At 38.6% G+C, this 17,500-nt stretch overlaps 2 protein-coding genes across 3 annotated transcripts in view; one reads left to right on the forward strand and one right to left on the reverse strand.

Moving 5' to 3' along the window:
• Positions 1–6,344, forward strand: part of LOC146469550 (LIM domain only protein 3-like) — an 8,988-nt gene extending 2,644 nt beyond the window's left edge. The window contains exon 3 of the mRNA XM_085123209.1: positions 5,044–6,344. Coding sequence (XP_084979335.1) covers positions 5,044–5,275 — 232 coding nt within the window. The 3' untranslated portion in view covers positions 5,276–6,344. The remainder of the gene's footprint in view (positions 1–5,043) is intronic.
• Positions 6,345–8,498: 2,154 nt separating this feature from the next.
• LOC146469551 (LIM domain only protein 3-like) lies at positions 8,499–13,894 on the reverse strand. 2 transcript variants are annotated; one of them, XM_085123208.1, is made up of 3 exons: positions 13,195–13,894; positions 12,428–12,656; positions 8,499–9,496 (listed from the first exon to the last, which is right to left on the reverse strand). In XM_085123208.1, exons 1-3 carry the CDS (start codon positions 13,196–13,198, stop codon positions 9,265–9,267), a joined length of 465 nt encoding a protein of 154 aa, XP_084979334.1. In that variant the 5' UTR covers positions 13,199–13,894; the 3' UTR covers positions 8,499–9,264. The 2 variants fall into 2 exon arrangements, with proteins under 2 accessions (XP_084979334.1, XP_084979333.1); XM_085123207.1 differs by lacking the exon at positions 13,195–13,894 and having other exon boundaries at positions 12,428–13,163.
• Between the last annotated feature and the right edge of the window lie 3,606 nt (positions 13,895–17,500).

Here is a 17,500-nt window from a genome sequence, read left to right on the forward strand (position 1 = left end):
GTAATCGCATGGCCATAGGTTCAAATCCCGTTAGAGTCTGATCATTTTTTCAATCTTTCTTTTTACTAACAACTGCTTAAGTGTTGCAAGTTTTTCTACCATTTAAACTTGGTAAAGTTTCTTTTTTACTGAAAACAGAACAGAGCTCTCCAAGTAAATCCGAATGAAATTGTTTCTGAGTTTTCGGTTGCCCTATCTTCATCATGAATAAGACTGGAAAGCGAGAGTTCACCAGAGAGGAAAATATGAATTGGACGACTGAGCAAGATGGATGGAAATAGTAACCTTAAAAGATTAGAGCGGTTTTCAATTGAGTGTCGAAAGTAATTGCGTTTTTGCTTTGGTTTTGCATTACTACGCTCTATTAACAAAACTCGCGCCACTTTCTCAACCAGTGAGATGTAAAACCAAAATTAAATCAATCGTGACATGCTCGCACTCGTTTTCCCGCGCTTGACGCCGGTCACATGTATTTGCTTTGAATTCTGATTGGTTCATTGCGCTGCTTGCGTCTGTTATGATTGGCCAGAGTAATTACTTTGGTTTTGGTTTTACGACACTCAATTGAAAACTGCTTTAACATTACTTTGTTCCCAGGTTATAATTTTCTTTTTGCAAGGGCTGACGTTTTCTCAAAACACATTCTTTTCAAATTTGTTTTCAATGATGTTTTCTGTTATTATTTATCATGTATGCCAATACCAGAATGTCTAAATTAACGAAATCCTGGCCGAGTCACGTGTATCTAGTCTAAGGAATTACCTTTTTTTCAACAAACGGTTACCGTATTTATAACACTGAGGTCACCAGCCGTACAACACCAGACATATTTGTTTCAAACAAGTCAAGTGTACACCAGTTATTTAAAGGATGTTTAATTTTCCAGAACTTTTATAACCTAAAATGGCATGAAATTTCTAAATTGGTTTAAAAATAGTTTAATTAAATCATTGAAAACAGTACAGGAAGACGACTGATCACAATTTGATTCTTTTTAAGGCCCGGGCCGAACTGGCAAAATAAATTCACCCATCCTGAATTTACAGGCGAATTTCCTTTTATACTGTCTAGAAACGAGTCAAAAAAATTAGTCTCAGATTTTTCGTTTGGGCATCAAAGGATCCGTGGGGGCATGAGTAAGGCCAATACCAGGATCACGTGATCACGGGTCGGTTGTCCACGGCCATAACCGCTGGCTTTATTTATTGCAGTGCTTGGTCGGCGACAGAATTCGTTCTGAATATGTTGTCTCACCTTCAAAACTCGAATCATCTGTCAAAGTAATCAAGACTTTCTCTATTTCGTTGCTGTAGATGTGCAAAATCTTATTGATCAGCCTCTACTCAGTAAAGGGTCTCGTGAAAATATTTATTACTAAACAAACTAAAGTTTAAAGTATGTTTAAATTCACCTTTGCACGAGAAAACACGAACGCAAATAGAACTAAAAATCGACGAGATAAAACATTACAAAAGTTTTTTAAGAAGCATAAATGCTATACATTTACAATGAATTCTGTAGTAAAATCTAAGTTTTGTCAATGGCGATTCAAGTTAATGAAGTTAATTTAATCTTACGAGATTGTGAATTGCAACGTGCTGATATGCAAAAACAAATTATATCGGTTGTTTTCACCGAAACAACGAAACCACCCAAGGGCAGATAAAAAAAAATGTCAAACAGCGACCTTGGCCGCAACCGGAATGAAAAAAGAAAGAAACAAAGATAAGTAGGGTGTACCTGTGCTTGCCGAATATCTTATCGATCCTGATGGAACAATAGCAATTACACCAGTGAGAATCCTGGTAATAAAATCGTGGGTGGTGCAACCTCAATGCAAATAATGACGGCGTATTATAGCACAGTACTTCATTAACTGATCTAAGTTTTAATAGATATTCGGTTTTAATTTAGTTATTCTTTCAAATGATTTACTTATTGTTTGATAAAAGCGGAACTCAACTCATTTGGTTTAAATTTGGTTTGAGCCTCAACCGATCAAACGATTAAGGTTCATACAGTTATATTTTAGATTTGTAAACCAAAGGAAAATTTACATCGCTTCAGTGATAGAATGAAAACTGAAACCCCAATCGAGAATAACTTTCATCTAAGAAATAAATAGTTGAGACATCTGACCATAGTTAATTGAAGGCAATGGTTATGAAACCTGACAAACTTCTTTGTTGTATGTTTTTGTTTGCCTTTTTGGCCTTGACCCTGCACAACCAACAATAGAGTTTGGAATGTGTTGGAGCAACTGACCAATCGAAACGCTTTTGTTAAGATATTCAGCTGTGGTGTGAACGTTAAAACAAAGGATTGAGCAGGATCGTGGCCCTTCCAAGATAAATTGCAGCACCATTATTTTAATTGCAAGGTTTCATAACCAGTCCCTCAATTAACTATGATCTGACTAACTGTCCGTTGAAATGATAAGATGTTAATTAAACGTATTAATTGAACGTTGGTCAAGGCCAAAATTGTAACCAATAACTGGGAATCAAATATCCTTTTTCATTTTTTATCTCGAGAGTATTCCGACGTAGATAACGATGTACCCTAACCCGTTACAAGATCTTCAGATAACTCTGATATAGCGACCTTTAGATGTGACGACGACAAAAACGACCAGAATTTTCACAAAACAATAATATAAATAAATTCAAATAGCACGGGAAGTGCTTGCGCAATCTCCCGAGCCAGAGACTCACGATAAAGTGCTTGACAATAATCCAGATCGAATTGGAATTTGGAAATGTCGGTTTTTGAGGAGAGGGGAAAACCGGAGAACCCAGAGAAAAACCTTTCGGAGCAACCTGGAATTGAACCCGGACCACTTTGGTGGGAGGCAAGTGCTCTCACCACTGTGCCATCCCCACTCCCCTCTCTAGTTACTGACCCTGGCTCTGCGCGTGCGTTATACTCCTTAATACTGAATTCGTACATTTCTTTGCCGTCCTCTGCAAAACAACAACGTTAAACGACCAAATTCAAGATTTTATGGAGGCAAGCTTAAGTACGTGATGATTAACTTTCCTCTCTCTTTCTCTCCAGGATAGTTCGGCTACGTTACACAAACTAAATGTGTTGGAAACATATCGTGTATTGTGACCCATTTAACGAGGAAATGAATTCGTAGAGGCGGCTTTCAAGTTCAGAAAGAGAAAAGAAAATCTAACCTCGTGTGTTCCCGTTCTCCAACATAAAACCTTGAATTTGGTCATTTCACGCTGTTGTTTTGCAGAGGACTGCAAAGAAATGTACCGCAAAGTGTACAACGCATGTGCTGGGCCAGTAGGGTGACCATTGTGTTTTCTGGCATTCTCGCTGGCGTCGACATCTTCCCATAATGACGTTTTTGAGCCAAACTACACGTCAGTAAAGTAACCATATGTATGTGTTCCTAACTTTTCTGTTTGTGGATGAAATTCTCACGTGCGATTAAAATGATGGTGTTTTATTTTCCATTTTCGCATTTTAATGATCTCAAGATCACGAGGGTAGCATATAGAGTGTATTTATATGAGTTGGTTCATCACCGTGACCTTCCCACACTGCGACAATTACTGATATCCTTCATTTTCATAAGATAACCTGTTTTATGCTTCAGGAAAGAGAACGTTTGTTTTTTTGTTTTTTAAGGCGTGGTCGTAACATCACATGACGGCCAAGGTCTTCCTAACATAGAAACAAAAATCTTGAAACTTGATGTATCTGACAGTTTATCTCATTCAGTAGCACTTGAAAGACTCACGATTAAGAACGGACCACCCGTACGTCTAGTGTTAATTTGAATCTACCTTGAAAACATCCGGATATATTGATAAATCTTACCATCTGACCAAACAATAATAAATTGCTTTATGAAAATGTATCATTTAACCTTGATCTGACATTGGCAGCATGCATACTGAAGTTTCAATTTATGATCTTTTCTGAATACATTTATATCATGGCACTGCCAACCTCGTTTGCCAGGGTCTCTCCAGGGGATAGGAAGAGGAGAGACCCTGGAAACGAGTTTGTGGCACTGCGTGTTATATCGGGATTGGAAGATAATTTCTCAAACTCAAAAGCCAAAGACAAAGGAAATCATACACCGTGACGTGTTTGGATATCTCATGAAAAACTCCTCGTTTCTTTGTTTGAGAAGTTATATCAAACGCTCGTCACGCAGTGTTTCATCACAATATCAAACACCTCGAAGCTAGTCAAAAATATTCCGCTACGCGTCGTATTTTCGACTCTCTTCTCGGTGTTTGATATGTGATGAAACACTGTGTCTCGTGTTTGATGTATTACATGAAACGGAATTGGTGCTTGTGTGCGTTGTTGAACATGCCATTGAAATTGTTCAAGAAGATCTATAAGTCTCCTCTGTTCCCAGATCGTTTTGTGGCCTTTTAAAGACATCTCCGTGTAAGCTAACATACTTTCATGTTCGGATACTTTAGCTGAAAATTTAAGTTGCAGAAAGTTTTAGGAAGCTTTATATCCTGAATTTACGAGCTGTTGTTGGCTTTACAAAAATTCAACTGACCTTATTTCGCATTTTGAAAGACATGTTTACCCTCCATAACGAAAGGGATTGGTTTTCCGGTGTCACTAAATTTTGATCTGATTTTTAATTTTCAAAAGAAAACTTCAGATTTTTCTTTACAACCAAATTTTAATTTCTGAGGCGATTTAGACCTTCCGAACAGACATCTACCGAAATAAATCGTTTATCCTTGACTCATTGATTTCAATCAATACTCGCTGCTGCTTGATTACCTATTAATTCCGTTTTGATTTTTGGTTTGCTCAAAAATCCCGGTTTAGTTGATGTCAACGAAAATTTACACCAGAAACGTACCAAAAATTAAACTTGATATTAAATACTAATCTCGACTTTTGTATCTAAAAAAATAGTAACTCCCAATATCGACCAAAAGTCAATTTCTTGCCCAAAAGCCCAACTTTAAAAAAGACCTTCTAAGTCGCACCTGTATTTTGTTGTACAATAATTTGCTCCCTTTCCGTGGATACTGTTTATTGCAGATTGTTTGGAGCCACTGGAGTTTGCTCGCAGTGCATGAAAGCCATACCACCGCTGGAAATGGTGATGCGGGCTCGTGAGCACATCTATCATCTCGACTGCTTTGCCTGTCAAGTCTGTCAGTATAGATTCTGTGTTGGCGACAAGTTTTTCCTTCACTTCAACATAGTTCTCTGCGAGGCTGACTATTATGACGTTACCAGCTTCTTCAATCAACTGCCTTTTTATATGTGACCGCACTCACCAACGAGTTAATGCAACTGTATGGCGGGAACATTTTGATAGCTGCTGATTTTATGCATCACATGGCGCGGTCCAACTCCAGATCTATTGATAAGTAGCAACGATGACTGGCAGGAGCTTCTTTGAGAGGCTCGTTCATAACTCACTCTGCAAAAACGAAAAAAGGTTAAAATTGAGCTTCTATATATGTAAACACTGAGTAAGCGCTGCTCTTGGAAAATAAAAGAGTCATTAAATTATAATCAGACTGACTGACTAATTGATTAACTGACTAACTGACTGACTGACTGACTGCCGGATTGATCGATCGATTGATTAACGGACTGACTGCATGGTTGACTGACTGATTGACTTACTGATTGACTGACAAACCGAATGACTGACTGACTGTCTGACTAACTGAATGACAGATTGACTGATTGACTGACTGACTGACTGACTGACTGACCGACCGACCGACCGACCGACCGACCGACCGACCGACCGACCGACCGACCGACCGACCGACCGACCGACTGACTGACTGACTGACTGACCGACTGACCGACCGACCGACCGACCGACTGACCGACTGACTGACTGACTGAGTAAGTGAGTAAGTGATCGAGTGGATGACTGACTGACTGACTGACTCAATCTAGAAAACTATCGCCCCCGGGAGGACTCCCATATAAAAATGACGGGGGTAATTGTCGTGCCTTTTAGGGGGCAAAGTTTGTGTTGTAGTTGATACCGCTTAAGATGCTAAAATCTAAAATGACTGGTGCTGGAGTTACCGCGGTACCTTTTAGGCCAGATATTGAGCCAAAAAAATATGCCCTGCTTAAAGCTACTGGCAGCTTTCACAAATGCCATTTATTCATTAATGCTATTGACCGAGTGTGGGGCCAAGTGCTGCCGCTTCTTGGTTCAAATGTGGACCGAGACGAATTGAATTTGAATTAAGACATACAAGAACTAGACGGGTTTTACCTCTCAACGAAACGAGTTTGGTCAATAAGACTGTTAGTATTTCTAAACAATAAACGATAATTAATTTCATAAGTACGTAAATTATGATCATCCGGGTGAGTGTAGTCCTGAGAAGGAATGTTTGTGGTGACTTTGACTGACGTTTCGACAACCTGAGCGGAAGTCATCTTCAGAGGCAAGTGAATTGTGGAACGTCAGTAGGTGGTATATACGTGTCTGGTTGTTAACCTGATTGGTCAACGAAGTCCAGATGTTATTGGTCGTTTGTCAGTTAGCCGTGATGTTATTGGCTGTGAAGACTGTAAAGAGTGATTGGTGCGTTTCGATCCGTGTTTTGTTAGTCAAAAAGTCCGTGGGTCTATTGTTAGTAAAATGTCTATTGTTTGTCTGTTTCGTTGTTGTTGTCAATAAGTCGTTTGTATGGTGCGGGTAGTTGTAGGCAACGGTTGAGTGGCGTTTGTTCTAAGTTAGTAAACCAGCTTTCCAGAGTGAGTCGTTGATAGTAATTTGTACAGTAGGTAATGCACTTGGCAGAGTCCCAGTCGATTCTGTGGTTCGTTTGTAAATGGTGCTCAGCAATGTGATTATTGATATCACCATTTCTAGTTGCTCGTTTGTGCTCAGTCAGTTTAATGCTAATGAACTCACTGAACTACTTTCCCACTTTTATGGCTTATCAGGGAAAGCAATTGAGCACTTCCCCTTAGGAGCAATAATACTCCTAATTACTTGACATAAACTGCTGGTTTAAGCTCTGTTTGTGTGAACCACCTGTGGGCTGTAGCCACCACCGTTGTTTCCTAAACGTATCCATTCAATTCAAAAACTTTACTTCAAAATGAAGCTTTCAATTTCTGGGATTATTGATATCGGGAACCTTCTTCACTGAGCGACAAAGTTTCTAAACTTCAGAATCTTGGAAGGGTCTTACTTTGATTACACTCTGTCCCCAAAGTCTAAACGTGTTAAGCCTTTAAGCTCCGATATCAACAGGTATATATCCGCACTGTTTGAATCCCAGTACTTCAACTTCAACTTCAACTTTATCAGGTGTTTGTGTAAATTCACATGTACAATTTCTTGGCACTGCAAGTAGCAAAGATAATCTAGTCGGGCCAGGATAACAAAAGAAAGAATTACTTTTACTGCTAAGTAGGAAGGCAGACTGAGCCATAACATCAAAGATACAAGAATGAGGAAAGGTTTTTGAGAGGACTTAAATAATGAAGAACTTTTTTGAGCTTCTTTAAAGGCAACACAGGAGAAAAGACTTGGAAAACATGAAATAGGGTAGGAAGGAAAGGAATGACAAAACGGTAATATACAACTATGTCAGATGTGATTTGACATTTGTTACTAGAGATTCAAAATCGTCATAAAAGTCTTCAGATTCTAGGATGTTAAATAGTACAATTTTGATTTTCTTTTGAATAGCGATTTGGGTAAAACCCGGAGCTTTGTTGGTAACTCATTCCACAGTATTTGTTGATACTAATGAACCGGGAGAATTTCTTTAACCATCAAGACGTTTTTTTCTTTGATGATCATTTCATTTATTCCGGTAACCTGTGTGTTTAATAAAGTGGTGATATTGTAAAGAGAAATCACACTGGTCACTACTGGGGCTCAAAGGGTTAGAGAGAAATTAAAAGCTATCAGTAGGGAAACAACAACGACGGCGCTGGAAACAACAACGCCGCAAAACAATAGATTTTAACGAGCAAAAAAAAATCGCTCTGCAAAATGTACTGTACTGTGCAAAATTACAATGTGAAATGACCAAATTCGTTTCTTTCTTAACTTGAACGCCACACCGCTCCTACCAATTTGGTTCCTGGGTAGTTCACCGTTTCTGTAGAAGTTGAACGAGTTGAAATAATCGTGAAATAGCACAAATGAAATGAAGTTATATTTTCAAGTGACGTTTTCGTTGGCCTTGAGGTCGATCGTCGCTGCTTAAGTTCCCCCAGAAAGAGTTCAACCACCGATAAGACAACAGTAAGAGGCGGCGATGGGGAGTCTGTAGCAATAGACCATTTCCGAGTTGCTGTGAACCTCATTATGAAAACGAGGCTGCATTAAAGTGCAAAGGTTTTATTATGAAAATTAGAGTGCATTAATATGCAAAAAACTATGCAAAACTTTGCACTTAGCCTCGCTTTCATAATGAGGCTCACAGTAACTTGGAAATGGCCCATTAGGCTAGGATATCAGAAGAACAAGAACAGAAGAGCCATCAAACTAATTGGAGAGGATCACTTTTAATTTTCTGCATGGCAAGTAAACTACGTGTTCCATTATGAGAAAGATTTTACAGAAAATAGAAAGTTTCGAATTCAAGAATTTTGAGTTTATAGCAATTGAAATTGCTCGTGCTAAACTTGAACCCATCAGCCTATACCAGGCTGCATTAAAATGTTCACTATTAGATGTTAATAAAAGATAAAGAATAAACCATATTAATTGCATGACAATATTTATATGACTGAGCTACATTTGTGCTTTAGCAAAACAGAGATCACGAGTGGTCAATTCTCGAACGTCTTGAAGCGACCAAGCAGACCATTCGACATTATAAACGATCTTGAGGTTGTTTCCACCATTTTCTCGAGGGTGTAACCATGGCACTAAATAAAATGTGTGCGTAGAAATCTGCTGCCAAACAATTATGGGAATTTTGTAATTGTTAGATCAAGATACCAGGAAAAAGATCGAGAATGCGAGTAGAAGAGGGTTTTATTTATTTTCATTTTTTTTTTTTAACGATTCTATGGGAAGTAGTAAAGACTGCTGGCTTTCAAGCCCGGAGACTGATCCCTCATATTGCATTAGTATTACATTACTATAGGTTATTTTACGAAAGCTGTGACAAAGAATACCGGTTTTCCCATTGAAAATCGCTCATTTTTGTGCATCTTAACATCCCCGCCAAATGTGAAGAGGTGAATTTAAATTTCATGCATGATGGCAGTATACTAAAATTTCATCTCTCTGTACTTCAACTTGCGTCATGTGAAGAAAGGCGTTTGATAGAAGTAACCTCTGACATCGTAGTAGTGATCTTCACAGAGGACTGCGTTAAAGTGGAGATAAAACTTGTCTCCCACACAGAATCTGTAGCGGCAGACTTGACAAGCAAAGCAGTCGAGATGATAGATGTGTTCACGAGCCCGCATCACCATATCCAGCGGCAGTATAGTTTTTAAACATTGAGAGCAAATCCCTGTAGCCCCAAATAACCTGTGAAAAAAAGGAAATGTTTTTGTTTTCAAATGAACAACGACAACAACAATCAAACGGGGCAAATTATGTTTCGTTTCAGTGAATATCTGTTTGGAGGCCTTGTTCGACCCAGATTTTACCACTTAAATGTCAGACGAAATCTGATGTTTCCTTTGGTGAAATCGATGTCACGTACCATAAAGTTTTGCAACAGGGGAAATTATGATTCTTTTTGTCTTAAGGACAAAACAGTCGTTTTTTAGACAAAATAGGGTCAATTAGGATTTTCGCAAAACCATCAGCTTCGCGGAAATACGTGAGATTCCGCTGGCTAAAATTCAGTCTCTGAATTGAATATTCAGCTACAAAAATAAATGACTTGTTCGAACAGATCAAATTGTGTTGGCTTGTCCAAATAACTCTTGCAAAGAACCTTAAGTGATTAGGGAAACAGAAGACGGCATTTTAAGTCTTTGGCATGAATTTTCTTTGTTGAGTCCTCCTGAAAGAACTCAGAATTCATTTCAATCTTTGTAGTCAGGTCCATGTATGGAGAAGATGATCGCAAGCCGTGGCGGCACAGATCTCGTTGAAAACATAAGTCGATGATGCAGGAAGTTTGTGGTCGGTACCTGTGTCCCCGACCGTGATTATAATGAATTGCCTTTTTTTTTTTAGCATAGCCAAATTGCCTTGAATATTTGAAAACTTTCCAATCGATTTTATAAAAAATACGCAAAACGATATGCACTGAAAATGAAGAAATTCGATGATCATTGCATTGCTGAAACAACACCTATTCGATTCAGTTTCATCATTATACTTTCTTTTACAGTATAGGTGGTTTGCAACCAATCCCTAGAGATCCAAAAGACAATGATGTAGCAGCCATGTTGGATGACAGAACCTTTTGTTTTGCCTTCCAACATGGATCTCCAGGGGTTGGTTGCAAACCACCTATTTCATCTGGCCAGAGCAGCGACTTCTTCAGGTATAAACTACTACTAAACGTTATGATAAAAATTTAATAACACAAATGGAGAACGGTGCAAATAACAATGAAACCGAAGAGAGAGGCAGAAAATCACGTGAATCTATCGCTATCACCAATTCAGCACTCTTGCTTTTCGGTGAAGAGAAGAAGCGAGCAAGAAGTCTGATTGCAGTCAAAACAATGTTACTAAAAGGGCATTTTACTTTCCGTGAATATACACATAGAGCGCAAGCGACCGTTATCGATCAGAATAGTAAATGATGATTTAGCCAATGAAACTCGTGCGTATGCAGTAAGGCGAGCAAAGGCTGTCAAACTCGATCGTGTTGTCAAACCCCTAAAACCTTGGCAAACCAGCGCGAAAAACTTCCGATTATGGCTTAAATCCGAGTTTGGCGTCAATTTTTTTTCAGTATACCCTCTCTCTGACATTTGAAGTAAACAGCTTATGTGTAACAAACCCGCGTTCACACCTCAGAGGCAAGTTTGCCAACCTCAAACAGTTGCTTAGTAGCAAGTTGGTCAAAGTAGAAACTACTTTTATTTCTTGCCAACAATTTGACAACATGGTTGCCAGCTCTCCTTACCTCATTCATAAACGACAGCCGGTGTTTCTCCTAACACGACCGAGTTTGCAAATTTTTGTGCAGAGTGATGGCATGTACATAGGCCACGGTGAATGCATTCTTAAATACTCTTGTCTAAATGTGATGAGCCAAATTTCTGTCAGCGAGATTTCATGAGCGTTTTTCAAACAGGGAAAAATTATGAGCATGAACGCATTCCTTAAGTTCTCTCTCATACAGTCCACTAGGCGATTTTCAGTTCTTAAATGCTATCTCTTGCATTAAAAGCCGGCTCTCCACCGATGAAAAGATCCATTTATTTTGACTGCTATGCGAAATATTGCCCTGTTGTGTTTTCCTGACCTTTGCTGGTTAATAAATACCAATTAAATTTTGAAACATTTTTTTTTCCATATATCGTGACTTCTGCTTCACTTCACAATGGTAAAACCTCGGACCATAATTATACTAATCCATTTAAATAAGGATTCCGTGATCTTAGGTGTAATAGCTTTGAGTGGCTACCCACGTAAAATTTGCCTCCTGTATTTTCTCGGAAGCTTAGGAACGAAAACAATAAATTATTCAAACCGTTGCATCTCTTCTCACAACAATAAAGCAGTTGAAAGGACACGAATTAATTTCGTTAATGATTTCTTCATCAAAATGTTCAGGAATTCAGTCTTTTAAAATAAAGAGGGCAGGCAGATTGCCACCATAACACGTACGCCTGTGTTGGCAATGAGACACAAAAAGATGGTCAAGCTTTATTCGAAGGTTTAAGATGAATTTTTATTTCATTTTGGTAATTGGGTTTCAAGCGATAAGACGGTTGTCTGTCTAGACTCTTTTCGTTAATTCCTGTTAACGTTCTTGAGAGCTGTTTACCTCACGGGAAAGCTTTTAATCCTGTAAATATGTAGCAAACAAATTTTACAACGAGATTTGAACAGGGTGATCGCACGGAAAGGAATTCTACATCTTTTTTAAAAAAATTATGCACTACGCTTTCTAAATGTTGCGTGCACGAAACGAATAAATAAATTATATCACAAGGAGCTGATAGTTCACAAGGTTCAAGACGTCGTGACAAATTTTAATGTAAAAAACTCTCTTGAGAAGGCTGGAGAGGATGGTTTTACTTAATTTAGACTATTTCTAAGTTTGTTGCATCTACGATGGCACTTCGGGATGAGAATAATTGTTAATTTCCTCGTAAATATTGCACTTGACAACCTCCAAAGCTGTCTGTCCGTCTGCAGTACAAGAAGTTTCCAATTTACAAACTGTAAGGTTTTTTTTACTGGGAGCCAAGAAACGTTATTTACGTTTCTTCTTTAGTTCATAATTCAGGGGAATGTTGCTGTTGTTTAAAGAAAAACGGCTCACCTGATGTAGTCTCGTTTACAAAGCATCAAATTTCTCTTGAAGTAAAACTTGAGGCTCAGCTCCGTCAGCTGTGTGCTGCAATAGGAACATTTCAAGCATTCTTCATGCCAAAATTGATCCAACGCCCGTAGAATAAACTTCCCCTCGATTTTTTCACCGCATTGAGCACAAATCTTCAGTTTCGTCGGCTTTTCTTCCCCGGCCTTCTTGTCATCGTTGCTTTTGTCGCCTATGATTGTAGAATCGTTCATTAGCGCACCTATTCTTGAGCATCGTGTACACGCGTGGGTTGCACGCACGTTCCAAGTGTCACGTCTGAAGCAATATCGCACACTAGGACAACAACGATTCTGTCACGCCTTTGTCAAAATTGAAGGTTGTAGAATTATTGAAGTTTCGTTTCTTTTATTTTATTATTATTACTTTTTCATGATGCAATGTTTCTTGTTCCGGCTAACACGCTACCACTTTCAAATTGAGACAACATCTCGTACAAGTAAAAGCAAAACAAAATTAAAATATCGTTTGCTTTCTTTACAAGTGTACAAACTGCGTGTACACTTTCATTAGGGGCTTTAAAAATGTAGCTAAATTTCGTTAAATAGAAGGAACCATATTCACGGGATAAAAAGATCGCATCGTGCAACGATGTCAGTTATTTAATTGTACCCGCGTTGTAATGCAAATTGTAACGATCTTTTCTGTCTAAAGGAAATAGACAAAATGGTTTAAAATACACTATGACATGGAAAGATTTTCAAACTTACTCATTTGATGGCCGTGTACACCTATGTACGGCTAATTCTGTGCTATTCGTATTGAACAGAAGTTGTCAGATGGCACTTCAAAACTCGGAGATCTTCCAAGCTAAGACGCTAAAATCGCTATAAAAGGTTGAGGATCGTGTTTCTCAACACAATCCGCCTAGTTTCAACAATGCACTCTTGATGGAAGTCTGCGTGAAATGATTTTGGCTCTCCCCTATACCTTAGAATTGATGGACCACAACTAAGAATGTCCTGGCAAAATACCTAGTATAATTCACATTGGTTATAGTTTTACGATCTCTATGTCATTCAAATTTGACCTAACAGGAAACGTTTCAGCGAATTGAAAGCAAATTTAGAAATTTTAACCCAAAGAAACATAATCTAACTTTAATGGAGAGGCATTTTTTTCCGGTCGAGGGCAGTAAATTGAAAACAAATTAAAGTGTAAATCAAAACGGTAATGGTGTTGGCAGAGTATCAGATACAAAATAAAATAGGCAGCTTTTAGTTCAGTCAAGATTGAATAACACACACGAGGCCCTTTCAATGCTACTTATCTGGTTTCGCATCATTCTCAACCTTCCGGACACAAAGGCATATGTGTAGTTCTTTGCACTGCGAATTAACTGATCATCGAGATTGAACATTCAACCAACCACAACTATTACAGTTGTAGAGAGGCATGGAACAACTTGATTGTCTGGGAAATAGCGATGGATAACCTCAACCAAAGAGGATAAACAGCTATTAAACAGAATTTTGTTTATTTAGCATTCTCTTTGTATCCGAATATGTGACCTTCGTAGGAATGTAAACAGCGAGACATTACTTAAATCCCTCCGTTTATATTCTGCCAGGGAAGGTATTTTAATTAATTATTGCCTTTTCTGACCGGAAACAAGTCATTATAGGGTTGCAAATAACACCCACCTGACCTGGATTTGGAAATTAAAGGAGCCGACACTGTTACAGAGATTTTGCTGTGTATTGGCCAAAATTGCTGAAATATTTGGCAAATAACCACCTCTCTAACTTGGCATTCCTAATGCCGGGAGGAAAATGTGAATCAGTAGAACAGGAAGAACGTATTAAAAATGTTGCCAATTTTTACAAGTTGCAATCCATTTTCATCATAGCTATCTGCAAAGCCTAGTTTCTGTGCACTAGTAGGGTTACTATTACAGAAAACTAACAATAAGCTATATTGTTTAACGGCATATATTATGGGACATTATAAAATTCATAATCACGCAATCCTTCAGGAGGGGTGGTAACACTGAAAACCCTGTTGAACATAGAGATTCATGAAGACCACACCATGGGAGATGACGGCAAGACTTTGCATAATTGTCATAATCACTCAATCTTACAAGAATGCTTCAATTTAATCAATGCCAAAGTGTAATTGCCGTAATTTTGCGATACTGACACTTAACTCTTTAGAATTAAGTTTCATAAATTTTACAGAATATGCCTTTAAAGTGCAGCAAACTGCAACTTTCTCCCTGTGCAATGTCGGATAAAGCGACGAACGCGACATCTTTTGCAGCCCGTTTAAGTTTCTAAACATTTTGTAGCGTAAGGAATTAATGCAACATCTTTTGCAGCATGTTTAAGTTTCTAGACCTTTCTAAACAATTCTGAATTGTGGGAAAGGGAGGTATACGCGATCAAGGTGAAAGTGTAACAACATATTGTTACTGTATAGAAAACATGTATACGCACCGCGGATGAAAGTTTATATAGAAGAAATATTCTCGCAGTTATCTACGCAACCAGACTGTTGCAAAAAAAAAAAAAACCCGAAGAACGGGATTCGAACCCATGACCTCTGCGATACCGATGCAGTGCTTTACCAACTGAGCTATCAAGCCAACTGGGAGCTGGTCATATTGGGAGTTCGTAATACACCCGTGAAGAATGAATGAATATGAATATATACGAAAAATGTATATACGCACTGCGGATGAAAGATTATATAGATAACTGCGAGAATCTTTTCTTCCATATAATCTTTCATCCGCAGTAGCAGTGCGTATATACATGTTTCGTATATATTCATATTCATTTCTTCTTCACGGGTGTATTATGAACTCAGAACATGACTAGCTCCCAGATGACTGCGAGAATCTTTCTACTATTAATATTGTTACTGGTTGTGGCTAAAAGGCCGTATGTCACGCAATGTCACGCAAGTAAAAGCCAGAAATTGACCGAAGAAGAACTCCTCTTGTGCATTGGCTTACCTTGTTATTTTTTTCTGGCAGCAGACCTTCGCCTCACCTCCTCCAGTTTCTGTGCAATTTCCTCCAATGATGGATTCGGACTGGACTCCAAATACATTTCATTTGTCGCCCCATGTAACGGAATCCGGAATCCGGAATCCAGAGAAATTTTCATGTTGGAATCCGGAATCCAGGACATTTTTTATGTGGAATCCGGAATCCAGTGAGCTGGAATCCGGAATCCACTAAAGTTTTGGAATCCGGAATCTACTTGTGTCGGAATCCACTTGTGTCGAATTGTTTTGGTAGATTCTTCTATTTTTCTACCCAGTCACCTTTTAGCGGTCTACCTCTGACTCTTCTACACTTGCGACACTCGAAACACGTGTTCGAACTTGTCCACGCAGGACACACCCCTCCCGGGGGGGATATTTTCCTCATGACGTCAGCTTCAAAGCACATGCGACAAAAAAGATGCTCGAAGATTCGCTCGTTGAGGCTTTCGAGTGCTTGCATCGGAAGTTTTTTTGAAGTGTATCAAGTCGAATCAAGTGGTTTTTAACTTCACTTCGGTTATGGGAAAGCACAAATCAAAGGAAGACAGGTAAGTTTACAGAAGTTTAGCTTTAAGATATTTCGAGATATTGTTTATATGATTGATTGAGGCTGTAATAAGAAAAACGTGTCGGATAAGTGAAGACAACTGAAAAGAATCCGAAAAGAAAACCCGTCTTCAAATCAAAATTAAAGTGACTTCTCGATCGATCTCGAGTCTGATTCTTGAGAGTTTTTATAAGAACAAAGCAAAAAGTAGTTGAAGCCGAAATTAGAAGCAAAATGAAACTTCAGAAGCTTGAATGACTTGTTGACACTTGAATTTCTCGACATTTCTGCAGAAGAATATTTGTTAACTTTAAGAAAAACTCGAGGGAACAGTTTTCTGTAGTTTTGGGGCTCCATTTTTCATTTTGATCCATTGATATACGACTTTAAATCGGAAAAGTGAATCGTCGAAAAGGCAGATTAATTAAAAACTATTTCATTTTTATGGGCTTTTCGTTTGATTGTTTTTCTCAATGTTTTCTTTCTTAAGAGTTCAAAAACTCAAAACGCTAAGCGATCTAAGGTCTTTGACATACTCAGAAAAACAATGGTCGGTAAAACTCAAGTCAAACTGATGGTTAAAGAGCAAGTATCTACAGTGCTTTGTTTGAATTACCTAGTAGAATAAAACACCATTTTAACTCTTTTACAAGTAAACGTTTCGACGCAAAGAAATAATTGAACGTAAACTGTTAATTCTAGCTCAGAGTTTAGTTAGAGCAGTTAGCTATGATAACTAACTTTCGATAACTTAATAATCAATCACCCTTTTTATAGTCTTAGAAAAACCAGAAGCCCCCAATTCGGAAAAACAACCGTGAAATTGGCAATTGGTACTGTTCCTTCGGTCGTGCGGATATTCGGTTGTGTATGTTCCCTTTGCCTTGTGCCCTCGGGACATCTTGTCTGGTTATTAAGTTAGTCATTCAATGTCCTATGTGGTTCCGGCTTTGTGTTCATTCTTCTTTCCGTTTGTCTGTCTATTCCGTGCTTTCCGCCCTCTCCGCCAGTTCTGCTGGTGGCACGGCTTACTCAAAATCCTATCATGGGCTCATACATAAAATTTAACCAATAAAATTTACCAATTAAAAGCTGTATTAAAACATTACGAAGAAGCAGGGGCGGATCCAGGGGGTGGGGGGGTGGGGGTGGATTGGGTGGCTAGCCAGCCCCCTCTTCAGGGTCGTTTAAGGTTGAAATATAAAAGGGATCCAAAGTATCTCGATCCAAAGTATCACAAATGACTCGACGAACGCTTTTACTCGAATGATGAAGAATGGAGCTGGGACACACATACACTAAAACAATTGACTGAGGCACACCATGACAACTTCTCACATATTTGAGCTTTATTTGCGCGAAGGAACTTTTGGAACCAATGCGACCATTCGCTGCTGCTCTACAAGGCCACCTAGTTGAAGTATACTGGAAATGAAATCAAAAGTCGTCGTTTGAACGCTTGTACGAAAAGGTCT

Source organism: Pavona decussata, unplaced genomic scaffold, assembly GCF_977016875.1.
Source record: "Pavona decussata unplaced genomic scaffold, jaPavDecu1.1 SCAFFOLD_122, whole genome shotgun sequence".
Classification (NCBI taxonomy): domain Eukaryota; kingdom Metazoa; phylum Cnidaria; class Anthozoa; order Scleractinia; family Agariciidae; genus Pavona; species Pavona decussata.